The sequence below is a fragment of the Phyllostomus discolor genome, chromosome 2 (assembly GCF_004126475.2).
Source record: "Phyllostomus discolor isolate MPI-MPIP mPhyDis1 chromosome 2, mPhyDis1.pri.v3, whole genome shotgun sequence".
NCBI classification, from domain to species: domain Eukaryota; kingdom Metazoa; phylum Chordata; class Mammalia; order Chiroptera; family Phyllostomidae; genus Phyllostomus; species Phyllostomus discolor.
The window spans coordinates 122,354,806-122,373,972 of record NC_040904.2 but is presented as its reverse complement, the minus strand read 5'-3'; the positions used below and the strand labels follow the sequence as shown (position 1 = coordinate 122,373,972).

At 42.9% G+C, this 19,167-nt stretch overlaps 1 protein-coding gene across 1 annotated transcript in view; it reads left to right on the top strand.

The window, feature by feature from the left end:
• Positions 1 to 19,167, top strand: part of CACNA1C (calcium voltage-gated channel subunit alpha1 C) — a 626,645-nt gene that overhangs the window by 373,881 nt on the left and 233,597 nt on the right. Inside the window, 1 exon segment of the mRNA XM_036018449.1 lies at positions 5,039 to 5,178. Within this exon segment, the coding sequence (XP_035874342.1) occupies positions 5,039 to 5,178 (140 nt within the window).

Here is a 19,167-nt window from a genome sequence, read left to right as displayed (position 1 = left end):
AACCAGATCTGGTTTGGATTTGGAATGTTATTTGACCAATTTACAAACTGATCTTCATTTCAGAGATCTAGACTTGAGTGGAAAGAATATTTCTCTGTGGAGAAAGGAGCCCATTCCCCTGTCCTGGTAACCTTGCCTGGGATTCCAGGTATCACCAACCAACATGTGAAACCATCAGATTGCCAAGCTGAGCTGAGAGAATCAGGGAGCAGAGACTTTAGATGTGGTCTGACCAGGGTTATCAAACTCCTTTGAGCTGCAGAACCCATTGTTAAAACCAAGCCTTACTCAGAGGCATGATGCATAAAACAGATCAAAGGGGGCCTGCTCTGTTAAATACAGGGAAAGGAGCCAGAACCCCAGTCACTCATGTCTGCCTCGCGGCCCATGAAGTCCCTAACAGGTTCCACGGAGCACAGTTTGAAAATCCTCTATTTGGTCCAACCTCATCATTGCTGGGTCCTGCCTGGAGCTGAGCTCCTGAACAGTTAAGCCTATACCTGCAGCCTCCCAGTTTCCAGATGGTGCCCTGGGGCATGAGTTGTTTAAGGCTTGAGCCTAGTCCTCAAAAAGAAGTTGCTCTGGCCCCAAGTTCAGGTCTAATAAGGGGACCCAGTTCTGATACCTGGACTTCCTTCTTGACCCCAGGCCATGACCCAGCACCCACTCTACTGACAGTGAATCAATATAGTCATCTCAGGGTGCAAAGGACAGAAATTCCCTGGGTACCCTTTTCCCCATTTTTCTTAGTGACTGCAAAGAGTCTAAGACTCCAGACTCCCATCCCACATGGTCTGTGCATCCTCTGGTCTAAACCCTTTTTCCTCTCCACCCAGTTCTGAACCTTTCCTCTGATGTGCACTTCTGTTCCCTATAGTCCACCTTCCCATTCAGGGGCTGCAGACAATTCTATAAGGGCCGGGTACAACTTTCAGCTTTGTGAACCATGCAGTTTGTGTCCCAACTACTGTAGGGAGAAAACAGCGATTATGTAAGGATGGGTGTAGCTGATTCCAGGCAAACTTTATTTACAAAGCAAGTTCATTCTGATCACTCTGCTCACTCTCTGGCTCTAACTTGAGGGTCCTTCTTCCTCTAGAGGTAAGCCAGCCTCTCTCAATCAGATTCCCCATTCCACAGCCCAGAGGTCAGGAGAAGAGCCCTGCTTCTCCTTATTTCTGCTTTCCGACCACTGTTCCTCCCACTAAAAACCTCCAGTTTTGATATTTGTGTCATTAGACACTTCTACGCCCTGCTTCTCCTTATTGTAGCTTTCCATAGACCTTTGAGTTACTCCCTGTTCCTTGAAGGTATGAGCTCTTGGCTCACCCCCACTTTCTCCAACGCTCACTACTCCTGCCACTGCCATACAAATGTCTTCTTGGTTCTTCAATAGCTTCTTCCCTGGGGATCCATTCTATCTCAACTGCCCACTCCCATGGTCATAGCCAGTATCCCTGCAGTGCCTAATAACTATACCCTCCCTAGAAACCCAAACCAAATATCCTACTCTCTAAGCTGTACCACTCATTTTTCCAGTTTACTCTCTCTAGCAATTAACTCCAACAACCCATTCATCCTGCCACATTCCTTTTGTCCCTGCCATCATGTGCATGCCTCCTTCCAGCCAGCTCAGATGCCATGTCCCATCATTGTAAACTCTCACCTGTATTTATTATAATCACCTTCTATTCCTCCCTTCATTTATCTTGCTCATCAGTCCTAATAAAATCTGACTAGATGGAGATCTGTTTGGTACCTGAAGCTGTGCCATCGAAAGGGGTAGAGAAATATGCAAAGTTGAGGTGATGGGTCTCACTTTACACTCATGACCACCAACCTCCAAATAGGCTCCTCATGACTCCTGGCAATCCTGCTACATGTTCCTACCAGTTTGCTTTTCTACTTTCTTTACCCTTGCTTTCTCTTCATAATTCCAATACCTCCTCCCCATTCACATTTTCAGCTGATGATGACCTTGCTCCCTATTTTCCTGGGATAGCAGATGTAATCAGAAGAAAATTTCCATGTGTTCCCACAACCACATCTGTGCCCCTATAATGTGCCTCCCTATCTGAATCATAATAGACCTCCCTGCCTCTATATAAGGCCAGCATCCCTGAATGTGCATTAGGTCCCCATCCTGACTACTAAAGGATGTCAGACCTTCCAATAATTGTTCTCTTTCATGTCTACATGATAAAATTGTCTGTCTCTGTTAGATGAGTCCCATCGTACACAAAAATGCTGATATATCTCCATTTAAAAACAAACAAGCCCTAGCCAGGTGGCTCAGTTGGTTGGAGTGTCATCCCATGTACCAAGGGTTGTGGGTTTGATCCTTGGTCAGGGCACTTACATAAATTTCCATTTCGATCTCTGGTTGGTGTGCATACATGGGAGGTGACCGATTGAAGTTTCTCTATCTCTCTCTCTCCCCACCTCTCTCTCTAAAATCAATAAAAATACTCCCAGACAAGGATTTAATTAATTAATTAACTAATTAATTAACAAAACTCTTGAATCCATATCCCCTCTGGTAGCCACCATTTTTCCTCTGCTCTGTTTTATAGCAAAATTCCTCAAAAGAGTTGTCTATACAGTAGCCACCAGCCACAGGTGGCCCTTCAGCACCTGAAATATGGCTAATCTGAACTGAGATATGTTATACATGCAAAATACACAGATTTCAAAGATTTAGAGCAAAGGACAGTGACAAATAATTTTTTATTTACATTTAGAAATGATATTTTGGTTATATAAAATATATTATCAAAGTTAATTTCACCTATTTCTTTTTTTACGTTTTTTAAAAAAGATTCTATTAATTTTAGAGAAAGGGAGGGGGAGAAACATCACTGTGTGGATGCCTCTCGAGTTCCCCTTACTGGGGACCCGGCCCACATCCCAGGCATGGCTCTGACTGGGAATTAAATCCATGACCCTTTGGTTTGCAGTCTGGCACTCAATCCACTGAGCCACATGAGTCAGGGCTCTTTTTTTTTTTTTCACTTCTTTTTAATGTGGCTACTAGAAAATTTAAATTACATATGTGGCTCACATGTGTGGCTTACCTTATATTTCTTTTGGACAGAGCTGTCTATTCTCTGTCTTCAGTTTCTCCTCCTATCCTCTTTTGAATTCATATCTGTTAGGCTTTGTCCTCATCACTCCACCAAAACCCATTTTCAAGGTCTCAGTGGTCTTCATTTGCTAAATTCAGTGGTCAGTGTCCATCCTTGTATGTGCAGCACTTGACACAGTTAATTGCTGCCTTCTTGCAACCACTTCCTTCACAGCCCACCATCTGTCCACTTGTCCCTTTTACTGCTTTCTCCTCTCTGCAACCCCTCAGTGTTGGAGCCCCAGGTCTCAGTCCTATCACGTCTTCACTTTCACGCCTATCACAGCCTCCTGGGCAGTCTTGTAGGATTTGACTTTAATGTCATCCGTACAACTACCAAATGTTTTTCTCTAGCCTGGAGTCCCCACCCCCCAGAACTCTGGACCCAGTAGAGCCTACTCAAGATGTCCAGCTGACAACAACTCAAACTTCACAACAACATTCAAAATAGAACCATTGATGTGCATCCCCCATAACTCATTCTTCCAGTTGCTCAAGCCAAAACCCTTGTAGCGGTCTTTTATTCTTCTGCCTTCTTTACGCTTCACATCCAGTTCATCAACTAATCCCATCACATCTACCTTAAAATAAATCCAGAATCCAAGTATTTCTTACTACCTCCAATACCACCCCCAGTCTACGCCTCCTGCCCTGGATTAGTACAGCATCCTGTCCTGGCCTTGTCCCACTGCAGGCTACTCTTCCCACAGCATCAGTGGGATTCTTTTAAAACTGTAGTCAAATCATGTCACTTTCCTGTTCAAACTCCCCCAATACCTTCCAACTCAGAGAAAACCATGGGGCTCCACTTCCTCTCCAACTGCATCTCCCACTGTTCTCCACTTACTGTTTTGCTCCAGCCACCCTGCCTCTTGTCCCTGTAACGTACTATCATACTGCTCCCTCTGTCTGGAGCAGTTACCTCACATAGCTCTGTGCCTACTCCTGCACTTTCTTTAGGTCTCTGTTCAAATGTTAGCCTAGGAGCCAGTTCCTTCCTTCCCCAGCCTTTTGATATCAAACAGAAAGGTCTCCCACCCTGGCCACTCCAGATCCCCCTTCCTTGCTGCATTTGTTGTCTTAGCATTTATCACTCTCTAAATGTGATATTCATTTACTGATTATTTGGTTTATTCTCTGACTCTTCTACTAGAGTGCAAACTCCAAGAAATTAAGGACTGTCTGTTTTGCTGGGGCCTCAGTGTCTGGAACATTGCTGGGTGCATAGTAGGTGTTTGTGTTTGTTGGAGGAATGGATATATAAGCAGAAACACAAGTGTGACAGCTGAAGTTTCCATGTCTCAGGTTACACACCTTAATGCATGGATTTACTTCCACTGAAAACTTACTCATTTAACCACTCGATCAGTCATTTATTTGTTCAACATATGCATATTTCTTTTGAGCATCTATTACGTGCCAGCACAAAATAGAGTTCTTTTGGATCATTTATCTGTGCCTAGGTACAAATCAAAGAGATGGGGAGGAGAAAGAATGTGGCTCCAGGCCACATGAGAGCAGGAGCTAGGATACCATGGAGGGGGTCAGAGGGCACCACAAAGGGACAGGGTTCCCTGGCAGCAAATTTCACTTGCTTTTTACTATGTTGAGGGCTGCTTAGCTCACACAAAGCCAGATGTGTTCTCACAGCTTTATGATGGCAAATGGTCTGACCGTGGCCTCACTCAGAGCTCTCTGGGCAGTGGTTATGCCCGTGGCCAGGGTGTTACCCACACTGACACACTGTCAATTTCTGATGGTCACAGACTCTCCTGGGCACACACCTCAGAACTTGCTCCTGGAGTGGAGACAGTCACAATCTCTGCTATCCTAGGCTCCCTTCAGAGAATTCAGAGCCCAACTGGGCAAAGAAACACTGTTTTGACAGCTCCTTCTCTCCTTTCTTTCTTCCAGGCTTTTTAGTGCAATTTTAGAACAAGCAACCAAAGCTGATGGGGCAAATGCTCTAGGAGGGAAAGGGGCTGGATTTGATGTGAAGGCGCTGAGGGCATTCCGCGTGCTGCGCCCCTTGCGGCTGGTGTCTGGAGTCCCGAGTAAGTAGAGCCATTCTTCTTACGTTGTCACCACCCCCACTTTCCTTCACCCAAATGCAAAGAGCACTTTGCAGAGGAGATGGGGAGATTTATACCTGATTTCGTATAAATGGAGGTTTTTCCTAAATGAGTTCCTTTGCTTTAAAAACCTAATTCTGATGTGAGTCCATTAAAACACACTGTGGTCCCAACTCCTGTAAACACTTGGGGAAAAAAATTTAAAAAGAGAGCACTCACACAGCCAAATGAAGACAGCCTACACAGAGAAAACAATCCTCTGGCCATCTGAGCAATGCCTGCAAGGCTCTGGGCTGGGAATTTAAATGCATTTGTGGCAAGAAGAGCCAGGTGAGCAGACACAGCTAATCCCCAAGGCTCACAGGGTATTTTAACCAATGGAATTAACTCTAATCTCAGTATTTTTCCAAAGAACAATCAGGAAAGCACAAGTGGATATTCTGAAACTTATTTTTCCATATTCCAGCCCCTTCCTCCTTTCCTGTGAAAAGGGGCCTCAGAAGCCCTCTTTATGGATTCTGCCTGTCATAATGAGAACCGGTTTTACTCAGGGGTTTGAGGGAGTTCAGTAATCTCACACAAGTAGGAGGGAGTTAGAAAGACACTCCTTCTCAGGTCACCAGTCACGTGGACAGACCCCCTTCCGAGGTGCCTCCAGAAGCCTCCCTGTCACGGGTGAGCCCTGGGCACTGAACACAGCAGCTTCAGGCACCTGCATCAGCGGCAGGAAACCCCAGCCAGAGTTGCTCCTGGGGTCTAAGTCAGCTTTTGGACAGCTTGATTTGTGGTATCTGAGCATAATTCTGGACTTGTTTGCAGAGACTACACTCTCAGGTCATCTCCATCAGATCTGGCTCAAGAATTAAGTCAGAGGAGATCCCTGTGACCAGGCTGAAAGCACACCAGTTTGGGAGTCAGGGATCAAGAAAACAAAGAGGTCCTCTGAACACCCCACCTTTCTACCTACACAAGGAACAGAGCACTTATTGACATTATACTGGTTGGTGATATCACTTAAAGTCATAAAACCATAGAAATATGAAGGACCTCACATTAAACTGTTCAGTCCTTTTTTTTCCATGCACAAAAGAGTGAAAAGATGTTCTCAGAGTCAAAGTAACTTAACCAGTGGCAGAGCATGACTAGAGCCAGGTCTCCTGACTTTCAAACTAATGCTTTCCTACCATATCACAAGACCTCTTGTAAAGAGTTAACTTTTGATTATCTTAGACTTTTGCATATACATCCTTTCTCCCCTGAAGCCCAGAACTATGCCTTATATTGCCTCTGATTTCTGCACAGTGCCTAAATGGTCTCTGTACAAGGTAGGAGAATTTACTGGATAAATGAAGCAAGAGTTGGACTCTTTGCAGTGAGGCCCTCTGGGCAAGGCGTATGGCCTGTCTTAAACTGGACATAGAGCTAAGTCACACAAATGCATTTAGAGCAGATTCTCTCTCTTTCTATTTGGCCTTAACCATTTGGGATGTCTAGGAATAGAAATAGTGTATATGATTGCCAAGACCCAATTGCCCTTTTGTGAAGCCTAAATTATTTGAGTTTTCTTGGTCAATCAGCCATAACTCAGTAGACCACAATCTGGAAGTGAGAAGGCAGGGTGAGAATGGCTTTAAACGTGACTTTAAGGAGCTTATCATGATGGTGCAGCTGATGTTTCAGTGATAGGAACCATGAATTGATTTCAAACTTTAGCTAACTAAGCTGCAATGGACATAATGAACCTTACCCTGTTGTGTATGTGCTTACTAGGGGCCCCCAATTTCAGAGCATTGCACTGGGTATGGGGACATATCACAAAGAATAAATATGGTTCCTTCATTTGAGTAATGGGACAATCTAATAAAAGAGTGTATCAGCCAGCTTTCACTGCAAGAGCAAACAATCCCAAACTCACAGTGACTTAAAACCAGAAACACACCTGGCTTGTGGTACATGAGGATGTTGGCCAGCTGTAGCTGTTTTGGGCTCAGCCAGGTTCTGCATGCCATCTCATTCCAGAGCCCAGTTTGAAGAAGCACCCAGCACACAGGCCATGTTGTTCTTGTGGCAGAGGGCAGATAGATGCTCACAAAAGTGGCATAGAGATAAACCACATGAGCATATTTTGTTTTGCTCAAATATAGCTTATATCACAGCTGCTCACGTTCCAGTAGCCAAAGCAAGTCACAAGGTTATTTTTGTCCCAAAGATAATGGGACAAAGAAATATACTGTATTTATAGAAAAGCATGGGCACAGTTGTGAACAAATACTAGTCTATCACAGAGGGATTGAGGAGATTGTTATTAACAGAAATAGTTACAGTAATTACTCTAGTACAGAGATTCTTGATTAGAGATGCATATGGTTGAGAGCCACTCATGCTTTAGTGCATTAAAATGGAGCGTTAGATAGAATAGCTGGGGCTCCACTTAGGAGAAACTTCCTACAGAAGATGTCTTGTCTCCACATGCATTTAAATAATGGTGAAACTGTATTGCTGTGGTCAGGAACAGGTGACACTGTTTGGAATTCTCTCATCAGGAATGTGAAGACATGATAAAGCCCCTCAAATGTAAGGTCCCATTATTACTTGCCATGCAGTTCAGGAAAATATTTTTGTCATGAAAGGTGGTAACACTGAGATGGTTTTGGAGTGGTGAGCAGCCTTAAAGGTCACTCTGTGCTTCTGCACAGGGCTAACAACCGTGTCTTGTTTTCTGCGGGTCACCAATAAAAAGGGAATAGCTCTTTTTGGAGCTTCAAGGAAGGGCTAATCTAGCTTTTCACCCTTTCTCAGTAGAATAGTGTCTGTGTGACTTTTTGAAGCACTGAAGTAGACCAAGGTGAGTGTGTGCACTGTATTAGTTTGGTTGATATTATCTAGGAAAATGTCAGCAATATCTTTTATACTACAAACCTAGACAAATGGCTCTTTCTCCCATTTGTTATAACTTAAGGTTGTCTCCTTTTCTATTTCAGCAAAATTCTTCCCAAGAATTGCCTTTGCCTGTTATCTCCCATTCTGTCTTCCCATCTCTCTTGAATCCACTCCACTCAGGCTTTCTTCCTCACCACTGCACCAAAGCATCTCTTGTTGAGACCATGATTTCCACGTTACCAAATCTAGTGGTCTGTTCTCATGCCTTTTGCTTGATCTGCCTGCAGCATTGGGTCATCTCTTATCTTTGAACCGCTGCAATCACTTGGCTTTTGGAATCGGTTGTCTCTTAGTCCTGCCCTTCACTTGTTCTTCCCTTCTCAGGAATTATTGCTGATTCCCCCTTACCTTCTCATCTTCTTAACATTGGAGAGCTCCAGGGATCCATCCTCAGACCTCTTCTGTATCTATACTCAGACCCTCGTTAGCATGTCTAATCTCATGGCATTCAGTATTATCTGTGTATCTGCTAATCACCACCAACTATGTGTCACCAAGCTCAGCCCTCTTCTCTAAACTGAAGACTTGTATGCCTACCTGCCTACCCCACTCCTTCGCTCAGATATCTAATAAGCATCTTGCATTAACAACATCATAACAGACCTCCCAGTCTTCCCAAGTCTTTTCCATCCTGATAATGAATGGTCAGTCTCTGGCTACTTCAGCAAAAATCTTGACTTCTTTCTTTTCTTTGATCCTTTTATCCAGTCATCAGAAAACCCTATCCGCCATACCTTCAAAATATATTAAGAATCGGATTGTTTCTTACCACATCCACATTTACTTGGTGCCAGCCACACAATTACAGCAGCCTCCTAACAGGAGTCTCTGCTTCTACCCTTGCCCTTTGTCACAGCCTAGTCTTGACACAGCAGCCAAATGGTCCTCTTAACAATTGTACATGTCTCTGTTCTTAGAACCCCACAAGGCTTCCTCACTGAGTGAGAACCCAAAGTCTGAAAGGTCCTATGTGATCGCCTCCTCCCCCTGACCTCATCTCCTTCCACCCTTCCCTCTCTCCCTCCTTACCTGCCTCATTGCCTCCTGCTGTGCGTCCCACCCTCCAAGCTCACTGCATCATGGGGCCTTTGTACCTGCTGCTTCTTCTGTCTGGATGTCCTCACTTAGCTGTCCACATGGCTGGCCTGCTCACCTCCTTCTGTCTCTGTGAAATGTACCTCTTATCAGAGAGCCCTTCCCTTACCATCTATTTCAGGCCGCCTCACATTTCTGCCCCTTCCCTGCTTTATTTTCCCACATCACTTTTCACCATCAGTCTACTATATATTTACTTGTTTATTTATGACCACTTGCCTCACAAGACTATACCTCCGTGAGGACAGTTTTTGCTTGTCACTGCTGTATCCTCTTTGTAGAAAGGCTGGATACTGTGACTCGGCCCCCCGGTGGCTGAGCAGCATTGTTACACATAGCCGTTACTGAGAACTAAGAGGGTCGCTGAAATGATGCTGGTGCGTGAAAGACTTTCCATTTATGTGCCTTTTTTAGCTTTTCCCAAGAGGTTTTTCTTCTTCTATCTTATTTAGTCTTCATGAAAATTGTATGTATGTATACATACACATAGGAGATGTGTAGATATTGAAGTGGTTATTTCGCGTAACAATAGGTTAATTGGGTGGTTTGTGGGATCTGTAACACTAAGCCCCAAAAGCTGCCATTTATTTTTTAAAAAATGTCTGTATGTGTATGAAATACCATTGGAATCTTAAGGCCACAGATTATGGAAGGGAAGAGATGATGGGGAGAGTACAAGTCTGTGAGTCACTTGTTTATTTGTTCAACAAAAACCTATGAGTGCCTATGTAGTAAGATTTTGTAGCCATCCCAGCAGATACGAGATGAGTTAGATGTGAAGTGCATTCTCAAAGAGCCTGAATTGTAGAAGAAAAAATATTATAGAATCGATGGTATGAAACAAAAATTGCAAAGCACCCCCCACACCACCAGAAATGATCCCTCAAGTAAGATGGATTGAGTTCCATAATGAGCATGCTTTTGGGGCACCACACTTCTGGGAGTGAGGCTAGAGTCAAGAAACGCTTCTTGGAGGAGGTTGGCAGTTGGGATGGGTCCTGAAGGATAAGCAAGGAGGGTGTTCCAGGAATCATGACTGTGGTCCTGGATTGGCAGAGGTGGGCTGTACAGTTTAAGGGTTGATTTCACAGTGGATGTAGAAATGAGTTGACTCTTTCAATGAAATTCTGTGTAATTGTCAGATCTGTCCAGTTGTTTTCATTGAGACTCTTCCACAATGAAGGAAATCAGTTCCCACTGATTGTGAAGCCCTGCTCTTCCATGCAGAGCTGCTGTGATGCATGCAGGTTGTACCAACAGGCCAGTCACATGGAACAATAAACACTGCGCAATGAATATGAACAATAGATACAGAGGGTTGTGGTTAAATATTTACCATGTATGTACAAGGAGTGCCTTGTTTGTGGAGCAATAAGCAAGGGGTCATGTTCCTCCTTTCCATATAGTCCCATATGCCCTCTTGGGAGAAAAACTCTCTGGAGTGGACTGAATAAAGGGCAGAGGGAGGTGAGAAGCACACAGTAGCCCAGCCTTGGTCTGATGATGAAGGGAACTGAACAGTCGGTTACCTTATGCAAGACCAGTGCCAACCTGGGAAACACCCTCCACTCACCATGAACACTTACTGAGCACTTTCTGTGAGCCCAGCACTAAACAAGGCATTGGAAACAGAGATTCATCCAATACTCTCCTCATCTGTCAAAGTACTTGAGTGCTTTAAAGACGTCTCATGAGATATGTGTTTTCCTATGATACACTTTTTAAGGTTAGCTCTTCTCAGTTAAAAGTGTTTTATCTGGAAGCACACAGAATAGAAAACAGCTTGTGATTACACAAGGGTTTGCTTCCTAATTGAAAAGTGAAGAGCATTGAGGACCGTGTGTGGAGAGGGGTTAGGCTCGTTCTTCCTGAGGTTAGAACTGTTTTCTGAAAACAAATCAGCACCAATCAGTTGACAAGTATCTAGTAAGCGGATACTGTGTAGAAGGCACCAGCAGATACTTCAGACAATGGTTTTGAACATGAGCTGTTCAATCAGACTTTCCCTGTGACCTTGGAAAAGTTACTAAGTCTCTCTGTGCCTTAGTTTTCTCACCTAAAATGGGAATAATAAGAGAACTTATTTCATACATTGTTAGAAAAAACCAATTAATGCACGCAACATGCTTAAACAGTGCCTCGTATATGGTAAGTGCTAGTTAAATGGTAGCAGTTACATTACATTACGTTGTATTATGCATGTAAAATAGAAATTACATGACAAGAGCTCTATCAAGACCAAAGATAATAATATTTAAGAGTTAAATATCAACCCGAGACTAAAAACACCAGAAAGGCATGTGTATGGTTACATGATTGCATAGGTAATGAAATGGATTCAAGGGGCAAGTTCCTAGGGACTCTGGCAGTCCAGAGAAGTTATGAAGGAGTCAGTATTGAGATGAACCTTGAGGCTTATGTAGAAGAGGTAGGGATGGAGATGGAAGAACATTGGAGAGAACACTTCATTTATTTGTGTCACCAGTACAGGCCAGCCCAGGCCAGCACATAGGTCTCTGCGTGGACCAAACCACTATGGAGGAGGAAGTAGTGAGGACCCAAAAGTAGTGAGAACCAGGTGAGAGAAGTCATTGGGGAACTGTGGGTCCAGGAATCCAAACCATTAGGCAGTCTTATAAACAGCGACTGCTGTTCCCTCTCTATTGAAAACATTTAAAAGACTGTACTGCAGAGAAACAGCTAAATGTCTCAGAAATCCCCTAAAGAGTGTCCAAATGGATGGTGGACCTTTGAATACCAAGGAGGTTCATTAACCTAGCCCGGATACAGGTTGCTGGTAGCCACACTGGGTTCAGAACGAGATCAAAGCAGCATACTCTCCTGCCCTGCACAACCTTCCTTCCATAGGCCAGCCTGCGCTTCCTGTGCTCTGAGCAGTCTGCTAGAGAACTTACGCTGCAGGACACCTAACACTCTCTTTTTATTGTTAATGGTGGGATGGATCCTTGACTTCACACTTTCTGCTGAAAAGGAAAACTTGCCCAAGTACCCAGGTGTACCACTCTCATCCTGTGATGGAGGTTTTCCTCCGGAATGGGTTCTCCCCTCCTGGGGCTTGGTAACTGTGAAATTGGCCACACTGATTAGTTAACATTGCCAGTTAATCAGGCCCACTGGGGGCACATTAGAGCTACTGAAAACAACTTTTCTGAGTGTTTTCACACTTTGATAGTTCAAAAGTAGTCATGCCATTCTACCTGAAATTTGCTCTTGGATAAGTCAGGCCACTGTGGATTTGCAGTCACTGGGACCATCACTGCTCCCAAGATAGTGTTCTGTGGCCCAGCGGGGGGCCGCACTGTTAGTCCAGGAAAGGGCCTGGGCACCAGAAGTTGCCCCTGCAAATGCAAACAGCTCATTACTCTCACTTGTATTTAAGGACACCTCTGCATTCCAGATTCGATGGGGCAAGTCTGTCTAGAGCTGATACTCAGAAATCAAGTAACCAGCCCCCTGAAATTTATATATTTTGGAAAGTGTCCCAGAGAAGATTCCTAAGTCACATCAGAGACTCAGGTCCACTTCCCTTCCCAGCTTTTTCCACTGCCTATGTCATCATTATCTCAGACCTGCCTTTACTCCTGTCTAATGTGACTTAATGCCCTAAAGTGCCACATGATGCAGGTAGTGCAGTGGCCCATAAGTGAAGTGAGCAGAAGACTCAGACTCCAGCCCTACCTTTTCTCCTAACCACCTTGGTGATCTTGGAAGGTCAGTTCTCTCCCTGGACCTCTCTTCCACATCTGTGACTTGAAGGGCCTGGATTGGCTGGCCTCTGTGTCATCTTCCTCCTCCCCTCTCCACACCAGCTGATAGCCCTTGCCTCTGGCAGGCCTTCTTGCCTTTCCATCCTCTGCTCTTTTTCTCCTTTCATACACTTGAAGTTGGCCCTCTTTCCCCCCTCACTTTCTATTTTGCTTCCTGTGCTTTTTCATCCCTTTTGTTCTAAAGAGGTCTTAAATCTCAGAGGACCTTAGACCTAAATGAGGGAACACATACTACTACTTACAAGGACAGAGCCATGGGCAGAAGGCCACCCATACATCCACCTCTCACTCTATTCTCATAGAGCCACAGGCTGCCCATCCACTGCCCACCCCTTCAGAAATCTTTGTGCAGCACCATCCAGGCCCACTTCTCTACCATTTCTTTCATTCACTGAAACAGGAAGTATAAAACCTTGTTCCCTGTGTTCATCTCACAGTGCTATTCCTGAGTTAGAATGTCTGCGTGGGAGGAGACTAGCTATCTGGTCCGACAAGTTTCCATTCTTCAGATAGGAACAGTGAAGCCCGTCAAGTCAAATGGCTTTCTCAAGGTCACACAGAGCTACCCTGGTGGCAGGTGGACAGAATCTTGATTCCTATACCTAAGACTGATGGCAGTCCTGAAGGGACCCTCTGGTTTTGTAGCTTTTGGAGGTTTCGGACCTGCCTCATGTATAACACAGCAGTTCACAGCCCCTCCAAGAGAGCAAACCCCAGGTACGTCACTGCTCCCCTCCTACCTCCCGCCCCAGGCAGCCCTGGGTTTGTGTTGCTGAGGTGGAGCAGAGCCCTCTGGAGGCCAACTAGGAACAGCATGACCTGTTAACATTCCAAAGAAGTTGGCTTGCTGGCTTTGCTCTAGAGAGTCTGGCTTGCCTGTCAGACACAGAGCAGAATTTAGAATAGGGTCCCACATTCCCTGCTCTAATCTCTCAACACCTTTGATGTTTACTGCATCTAGGAATTGATGCTCGCCCTCACCCATGTCGTCCAGCGTGAACCCTGATCTTCCACTGCAGCCCCACTCTCTAATTTGACAGCTCTTGTTCCTCTCCCTTCCAGATGCCTCCGAAGGGAACCCTGGACTGGAGTTCAGGGGGTGCAGTTACAGTCTCAGCCCTGCTGACACCCTTTCTATTCCCTGCTTCGCATTTTGCCTCAGTTAATCACTACAAAGTGATATTAATAATGGGTATTGCATACATAGAAGATTTTACCTGCAAAGTCTTGTAGCATCTAGCAACAATGCCTCTTTTCAATCCACCTCTTGAAGAGAGACTTTATGGATTTTGATGAGCCACAGCATGCGGTAGACAGAAAAGAAAGATGGATGACCCAGATGCAGCAAAGCTAGCTCACTTAAACAATGAGCATGTTTCAAAAGTTCCGGTCCTGCTGCCTGGAGTTCTACTGGGAAGTTATTGAATATCAATAACAGAATGTGACTACACTGGGAAAGTCTCTATTATGTGGTGTTCTACATACAACAGCTTACAAAATAATAATGACAAAGAATGCATTCAATCACACAACAACTTCACAAACTTACTAAAGCGCACAGACATTTCTCCCAGTGATGAAAATGTCCCATTTTGGTTTGAGAATGGAATGTAGGTGGTGATGAATGTTAGGGTTATCACCAACCAGAAGCACTATATAGCATCAGTGCCAAGCTTTCAGACTCCAAGAGCTTTATTCATGGATTAATCAGCCCCGTGGTGCAGGAAAGTAAGGACATTGTCCCTAATTTATAGACAGGCAAATACAATCTCAAGTGCTTCTCCTACAGTAATGACGATGGGGTAATGGAGTAATTGGAGAAGGGCTCAGACTCCTTTCCAGGTCCAGGATACACCCTTCAGCACTCTGACCAGTGCTGTTAGGAGGAGCACACAGCTCTCTCAGCAGGGTGCCCATCTGGCTTTAGAGAGTGAGGACAGTTAATGGTTCCGGTGTTGGTTCCTTTATGTTTTGAGTGTCCATGAACCCCTTTGCCACAGGGACTGAAGAGAAATGGTACTACTGTCACCTGAGGGATTTGTTTTATTGGGGGAGGTGTTCTGGGCCCACAGGTAAGGAGACCAGTGCTCTAAGTCTGGCCAGTAGTGTGACCTTCCCTTTTGACCTCTGACCCCGGTTCCTCATTTGAGGAAATTATTCTGAGCAGTATCATTCTGTGCTTCAAGAACAGAGAACAGCAGTGATCTGAGAATTTTTAAATCAGTAATTCTAGATGTAGTTATGGGTAAGGTGTGACCTTTGACAAATGCCTTCACGCTTGCAGCTCCCCAGTACAGTAGCAATCAGTCCAGAGGTGGGAGGATATGTCATGTAGTAAGTGAGTAATATTTATTGAGCACTGACCATGCATCCAGGACTGTGGCAGGTGGTAGTACTCACTAAGGAAGACAGAACTTTTCAATTCAGGAAGCTCCGTGATGGATTCCCCTTTGTGCCCTGCCCTCCCCCAAAGATTCCCAAACACAAAATAACAGCCAGTAGCAAGGTCACTGTAAATTTAAAATAATGATAATGTTAAAGGCCACTTAGGCTTACAAGTGACCCATGCTTTATAATGCTGCAGAGAAAAACGAGGGGAGAGGAAATGAAGATACAGTGAGGTTGGTGTCCCATGAGATCATCAATATGCAGAGCATGAGCCCCATGAACCTGCTGTTTGTGGTTTGTTCCCTCTCACTGATTCATGACAACTAGTGGTTGAGGACATAGGTAGTGGAGTCCAATTGTTAGCTGTGTGCCTTAGTTTTCTGCCCTATAAATCAGGGTTAAAATTGCACTTACCTCATGGAGTTGTTGTAAGGATTAAATAACTAAGTGCTTATAAAGCATTTAGAATTGTGCTCAACACATAAGAAGCATTCAGCAAATATTAGATATTAATATTCATGTGGGTACAACTTCCTTTCTACCTGTCTCAGGCTGCAAGTTGGATTGATTTGAGGAAGGGGAATTTTTACCCTTGATTTTTTAAACAATCAACCTTATTGAAGGTCTGTTCACATTCAGTAAAGTTTATGCATTTTAAGTGTACACATTTATAATAACCTCACAACAGCATAATTTTGTTTACCCAGCCCCCGTCCTGTATGATTGCTACCCGCCTTCCACTTACACAGATATTATAAACCCCACCCCACAGTGTTCATATTTTTTGCCTTAAACAGCCAGTTGTCTTTAAAGTAAGTTATGAGAAAAAAGAAAGCATAGTCTTTTTGTTACCCACCCATTATCACTTCTGGCGCTCTCCATTCCTTTCTGTGGAGTCACATTGCCTTCCACTGTTATCGCCTCTAGCATTTCTGTGTCGCAGGTCTGTGCTGGTGAATCACCCCAGCTTTCACTATCTTAAAAGTGAAAATATCTTAATTGCATCCTCTTTATAAAGAATATTTTTTATTTTTAACTTTTTAAAATTTATTTATTTATTTATTTTTTAGAGAGGGAAGGGAGGGAGAAAGAGACAGAGAGAAACATCAATGTGTGGTTGCTGGGGGTCATGGCCTGCAACCCAGGCATGTGCCCTGACTGGGAATCAAACCTGTGACATTTCGGTTCGCAGCCTGCGCTCAATCCACTGAGCTACGCCAGCCAGGGCTATTTTTTAACTTTATTGGGGTGACATTTGTTAGTAATATTATTTAAGTTTTAAGTATATAGTTACATAATATATCACCTGTATGGTGTGCTCAGCACTCATAGTCTAATAATCTCCTTCCATCACCATATATTTGATCCCGATCACCCTCTTCATCCTCCCCCACTTTGCCTCTGGCAACCACCATATTGTTGTCTGTGTCTATGAGTTTGTTTGTTGCTTTGTTTTATGTTCTACATGTACGTGAAATCACATGGTTTGTGTCCTTTTCCATCTTATTTTACCTAGCATGATACTAAGATCCATTCATGTTGTTGCAAATGGCAGTATTTCACCTTTCTTATGAGTGAGTAGTATCCCATTATATATGTGTGTATGTATATCTTTGTGTATATATGTATATATATGTATACAATGTATGTATCATGTCTTTTTCATCCAATCATCTATCAAAGGACACCTAGGTTGTTTCCATGTCTTGGCTACTATAATCATAGGGGTACATATATCCTTACAAATAAGTGCTTTCAAAATTTTCAGGTAGATACCCAGAAGAGGGATTGCTGGGTCATATGGTAGCTCTAATCTTAATTTTTTGAGGAACCTCAATTTTGTTTTTCATATAGTAATTATATCAACTTACATTCCCATCAGCAGTGTATGATGATTCCTTTTTTTCCAACACTTGTTGCCTCTTGTCTTATTGATAATAGACTTTCTAACGGATATGAGGGAGTATCTCATTATGGGTTTTATTTGAATTCCCTAATAGCTAGTGAAGTTGAACATCTTTTCGAATATCTGATGGCCATTTGTATGTCTTTTTGGAGAAAGTGTCTGTTCAGGTTCTCTGACCATTTTTACATAGGATTGTTAGTATTTTTTTTTTTTTTTGCTGTTTAGTTATGTGACATTATTATATATTTTGGACATTTGGCCATTATTGCAGATGTTTTTTGCAAATATCTCCACCCATTTGATGATTGCCTTTTTCTTTTGTTGATTTTTCATTTTTTTTCTTTCTGTGCAGAAGCTTTTTAGTTTGGTGTAGTCCCATTCACTTATTTTAACTTTGACTTTGCTTGTCCTTGGGTCAAGGTAATAAAATCTCTGAGACCAACTTTATAAGTTTCATACCTATTATTTCTTCTATGTCTAGGTCTTTGGTTCATTTTTGGTTTATTTTTGTGTATGATATCAAATAGCAGTCTAGTTTCATCCTTTTGCTTGTGGCTTTTCAGTTTTTCCCAACACCATTTCTTGAAGAGGATTTCGTTTCTTTGGCATATGTTTTTGTTTCTTTTATCAAAAATTAATAGTCCATATACACATGGGTTTATTTCTGAGCTGTTAATTCTGTTTCATTGGTCTATGTGTCTGTTTTTCTCCAAATACCATGCTGCTTTGATTATTGTAGCTTTGTAATATAATCTGAAATCATGGAGTGTCATACCTCTGGCTTTGTTCTTTTTTTCTCAAGATTACTTTGGCTATTTGAGGTGTTTTGTGGATCTGTAGAAATTCAAGGATTCTTTTGTTTTATTTCTGTGACAAATGTCATTGTTATTTTGATGAGGTTTGCATTAAATCTGTTTATTGCTTTGGGTAATATGGCATTTTAATTATGTTGATTCTTCCAATCCATAAATATGGAATATCCTTCCATGTCCTTTTTTGTCTTTATTTTCTTTCATCAATGTGTTATAGTTACTGATGTACAGGTTCTTCACTTCCTTTGTTAAGGTTTTTCCTTGGTATTTTATTCTTTTTGCTGCAATTGCAAGTGGAATTGTTGTTGCTGTTGTTGTTTGTATTTTGCTGTTAGTATATAGGAATGCAATGGATTTCTGTATGTTGATTTTGTATCCTGCAACTTCACTGTATTTGTTTATTGTTTATATTGATAATAGCTTTTTGATGGAATCTTTAGGGTTTTCTATAAAAAGAATCATGTCATTTGCAAAAAGCAACAATTTTACTTATTTATTCCCAGCTTGGATTACTTTTATTTTTTTGTCTTGCCTGATTGCTCTGGTTAGGACTTCTAGTACTATGTTAAATAACAGTGGTGAAAGTGGCCATCCTTGTCGTGTTGCTTATCTTAGAGGAAAAGCTTTCAGTTTTTCATCATTGAGTATGTTAGCTGAGGGTCTGTCATATATGCCCTTTCTTATGTTGGGGTACTTTCATTCCACACTCATTTTATTGTTTTAACCATAAGTGGATGTTTATCTTGTTAAATGCTTTTCTTTGTATCTATTGATATGGTCATATGATATTTTTAAACATATTTTATTGATTATGCTATTACAGGTGTCCCATTTTCCACCCTTTATTCCCCTCTGCCCAGCATCCCCCCTCCCACCCACATTCCCCCTCCTTAGTGCATGTCCATGGGTTGTACATATAAGTTCTTTGGCTTCTACATTTCTTATACTGTTCTTAACCTCCCCTTGTCTATTTTGTACCTACCATTTATGCTCCTTATTCCCTGTACATTTTCCCCATTCCCCTTTCTCCATGTGATTTCCA